The sequence below is a fragment of the Cebus imitator genome, unplaced genomic scaffold (assembly GCF_001604975.1).
Source record: "Cebus imitator isolate Cc_AM_T3 unplaced genomic scaffold, Cebus_imitator-1.0 Scaffold72, whole genome shotgun sequence".
Lineage (NCBI taxonomy): Eukaryota > Metazoa > Chordata > Mammalia > Primates > Cebidae > Cebus > Cebus imitator.
In genome coordinates this window covers 3,574,620-3,578,687 of record NW_016107387.1, presented here as the reverse complement: position 1 = coordinate 3,578,687, position 4,068 = coordinate 3,574,620, and the positions used below count along the sequence as shown (strand labels likewise).

General features: G+C 50.0%; 1 protein-coding gene across 1 annotated transcript in view; it reads right to left on the bottom strand.

Moving 5' to 3' along the window:
• Nucleotides 1-1,703, bottom strand: part of TMEM220 (transmembrane protein 220) — an 18,004-nt gene extending 16,301 nt beyond the window's left edge. Inside the window, exons 1-2 of the mRNA XM_017531364.1 lie at nt 1,492-1,703; nt 695-724 (exon numbers count right to left, since the gene is read on the bottom strand). Of these exons, the coding sequence (XP_017386853.1) occupies nt 695-724; nt 1,492-1,563 (102 nt within the window). The 5' untranslated portion in view covers nt 1,564-1,703. The remainder of the gene's footprint in view (nt 1-694; nt 725-1,491) is intronic.
• Between the last annotated feature and the right edge of the window lie 2,365 nt (nt 1,704-4,068).

The window sequence follows — 4,068 nt, the reverse complement described above, 5'->3', positions numbered from 1 at the left end:
TCACTTTGTCACCCAGGCTGGAGTGCAGTGGCACAATCTTGGTTCACTGCAACCTCTGCCTCTGGGTTCAAGCAATTCTCCTGCCTCAGCCTCCCGAGTGACTGGGGACCATGGGTGCATGCCACCACGCCTGGCTAATTTTTGTATTTCTTGGTGACGATGGGGTTTTACCATGTTGCCTAGGCTGGTCTAGAACTCCTGACCCCACGTGATCCGCCTGCCCTGGCTTCCCAGTGTGCTGAGATTACAGGCGCTAGCCACCTTGCCCAACCAGGAGTTAATACTTTCTATACATATAAGTAACTGAATTAGCAGAACCACAGAACTTAAGCCTGCTATTTCCTGGTCAAATGTTTGCATTGAGTTTCTGGCTAGAAACTAATAAGAAACGGTTCAACTGGTCGTGAGAGGCCTACTCTAGGTCCTAAAGAAAGTGTCCTCAGTTGAGCCATCTACCCAAAGGGATTACTGCAGAAAGACCTGTTTCCAGAATATTCGAAATTGACACACACATGACATTAGAACGCTGATCCTGCCTACTGATATTTTAGGAAAAAGAGTTTACCAAGGGTTTGATTTTTAAGTTTCTAAGAAAATTACGCAGGCAGCAGAAGTAAAGACATAAAACCCTGTGTTTTGTGCCATTCCCCAGTTCTTCCAAATGGAGGAAAGCCTGGAAGAGGCTCATACTCACCACCCACAGCTCTGCATCTGGGTCATTTACCTGGAACGCCAGAACACCAAGGTGTTAGCAGACATCCTCTTGTCCTGTTCCATTCCTTTTAAATTCATTTGTTAAGTACTTTTAAAAAAAATTAATTTGTTAAGTGCCAGACACTGCAATAGGCACCGCGGATACAAAATCTGAACAGGACATAGTCCAGTAGATGAGGATGGGTGAAGGGGTTTCTTTCTGGCTGACACAACGGATGTTTTTAATAGGCAGCCTCATGTTTTTGAAAAGCCTTCACAGGAGCTCTGGAGAGGGCTCTTCAAACCCAGAATGGGTATTTTAAGGGCCCTCCACCCCCACCCCCACCAGTCTCAAAAAATGAGGGACATTATTATGAAGAGGGTCCCCAAGCCGACTTGAAGGGCTAACGATGCTGTAAAGGGTTTTGTCCTGCTTCGTCTCCTAGGCCCTGAGATGTGTTCTGTGCCTCCCCAGGCTGGACATTAAGGCAGGTGTCAGGGCCGCTTCCCAGGTGTGAGGTCCCCTGGGAACTTCCACTCGCTGAACTAGCCCTTTCCAGGGTATGAGCTCCGGAGGGGCCTGCCAGGCCAGATCCCGGGGTGTGACTCGTTTCCATGAACACACCGCGTTTCTTAGACGGTGAAGAGGCTGGGGGTTCCCCAAGCAGAAACCCAAGTCCCGTCCTCCCCATAAACAGCGCCCCTGCGACTCTGCCGGCTCGCCGGTCTACACCGCCCGCCAGGCCAGGGGTGGAGCTGGGAGCCCAGCGGGGCCTCCTCCCACCGCGGCCTCCTGACCTGCACGAAAGCCGCCAGCGCGAAGAAGGCGGCCATGAGCCCGTTGCAGGCCCGCCACAGGGCCGGCGCCATGGCTCGGGGAGCGCGGGGCCGAACGGCGAGTCCTGCCTCGTCCGGGCCGGCCCGGTCCTTCCGCGGAGGGACCGAGACCCCGCCCCGGCCTCGGCCCCCAGGGGGCGCTGCAGTGGCCGCGGTCCGCGCCGGGACGGGAGCGAAGGGCGTGGCTGGAGCGACTCAGAGTCCCACTCAGCCCGCCCCGAAGGCCGCGAGGGGTGGGCGGCGCAATCTGCGTTTCGCGGGTGGGAAAGCGAGTCCCACTGGGAGCGCAGGGCCGGGCCGAGGTCTCACAGCTCTCGGCGGAGGAAGGAAGTGGAATTTGAACCCATATAGGTTCAACTCCAAAGCCTGTTTTCACTAAAGCTACCTTCCTCATCTTTAAAAAAGAAAGAAAAAGAAAAGGAAAAAAGGAAGGAAGGAAGGAAGGCGGGAGGGGGGACAGGGAGATAGGAAGAAAGAAAGAGAGAAAGAGAAAGAAGGAAAGAAAGGCGGATCACCTGAGGTCAGGAGTTCGAGACCAGAGTGGCCAATATGGTGAAACCCCATCTCTACTAAAAACACACAAAAAATTAGCCGGGCGTGGTGGCAGGAGCCTGTAATCCCAGCTACTGGGGAGGCTGAGGCAGGAGAATCGCTTGAACCCGGGAGGCGGAATTTGCAATGAGCCCAGATTGTGCCACTCCACTGCAGCCTGGGCCACAGAGTGAGACTCTGTATCAAAAATAATAATAATAATAATAATTGTTTTTAAATAGAGAGAGATAGACTGTGTGTGTGTGTGTGTGTGTGTGTGTGTTCTGTTTAGTATTTATGCATTTCCTTACTAGCTCAGGAACTTTCAAATCCCTGTAAGCATTATGGTAATTTCTACCGTGACGACAGTGATATTAACATCTTATACGGCTCACAGCTTTTCCGCAGACAGGCTCATTTATCTTCATGGGCTTTTATTATAAAAGATACTTACATATTGTACATATTTACAATTCTCTCCCACCACCAAAACCAACAACATTTCCAAAATCGCTCATGAATTTCTTATGAACTGAAGACACTAAAATATTCACTGTTCTCCCTCAGTCTGTTTTCGTCTTTTTCTGTTTTGTGATTCGCCCTTCTGCTTAGTTCTTCCCCGGGGCTCATTTACACATCCATAGGCCTCATTCCTGCTGTTCTGAAGAGCCTTTATTGCTTCAAATCAGGAGCTTGTGTGCCTGTCCTCCTTTCCTTTGAGCTAAATCTCCTAAAACTGTCTAGGTTTTTTTTTTTGTCTCTTTCCCTCCCAGTTTCATTCTTTTCATGAAACACTTATTTCAAGAACGTTGTCTGCTCTGTGCCTGGTGCTGGGACCAGGCGGGGAGCCTGGCGGCTGGCAGGGTGTGGGCATGCGGTGTTTGCAGAGGTGTGACTGGGACAGGGGACCAGCACTGGGTGGAGTTCCACCACTAAATCAGCCCTGGGGTTGGAAACAAGCCAAGACCACCCTCACTGTCCTTTTCCTTATGTTAGATACAGTGAACTCCAAGTTTCTCTTCAAAGAATCAGTGTGTCAGTGTGCTCAGCTCTCTTATTCTTTAATTCTCCGTTTCAAAGTTGAACTCCCTTGTAGTTTCAGTAAAAACCTTTTCCACCAGTTCTACTCAGTAGTTCACATCTGTTTCCCCGCCCTCCCCTGCTCTCTCCTGACTCATCTGGGTCACCTGCTCTGGTCACCTGCTTTGATCCCTGGTTACATGCTCTCACCTGCCTGGAACCATCCTTCCCACCAGACTACCCACTCCACCACTCTGACTTGTACCCCTGCTCTCTTTAAAATAGCCAATATGAATTAGACTAGGCTGTGTGGTCTAACCCTAGCCAACAGGAGAATGACACAGCAGTAGGGGTGACCTCCGTCGGGAATAAGTACCCTTTCCCCTCCCTTGCCCAGGTGTGTGCTCACAACTGTTCCATCTGTGAGCCGCACCCTTCTATAGAAGTAAATTGCCTTGCTGAGGAAATTTATATTCCAGGGCTACTTCTTTTGCGGCTCTGAAAATTTTACATGCAACACTTACATAAAAGAAAAAAAGGAAAGCAGGAGTGTTAAGGACTGAATTGCATTCCCCCTACACCCCCAATTCATATGCTGAAGCCCTAACTCCCAGTGCCTCAAAATGGGACTGTATTTGGAGACAGGGACTTGATAGAGATGATTAAGTTAAAATGAGGTGATTAGGGTGGGCCCTAATCCAATATGACTAGTGTCCTGATACGAAGAGAGGACAGTTACAGAGGGAAGACCACATGGACATACAGGGAGAAGACGGCCGTCTGCAAGCCAAGGAGAGAGGCGTCATGAGAAACCAACCCACCGACATCCTGAATTTGGACTTCCAGCCTCCAGAACGTGAGAAAATAAATTTCTGGGGTTTAAGTCACCTAGTCTGTGGTACTTTGTTGGGGCAGCCCTAGCACATTAATACAGGGAATGATTATAATACCCACAAGGAAAAAATGGCATGGAAGTGCTTTTAAGCT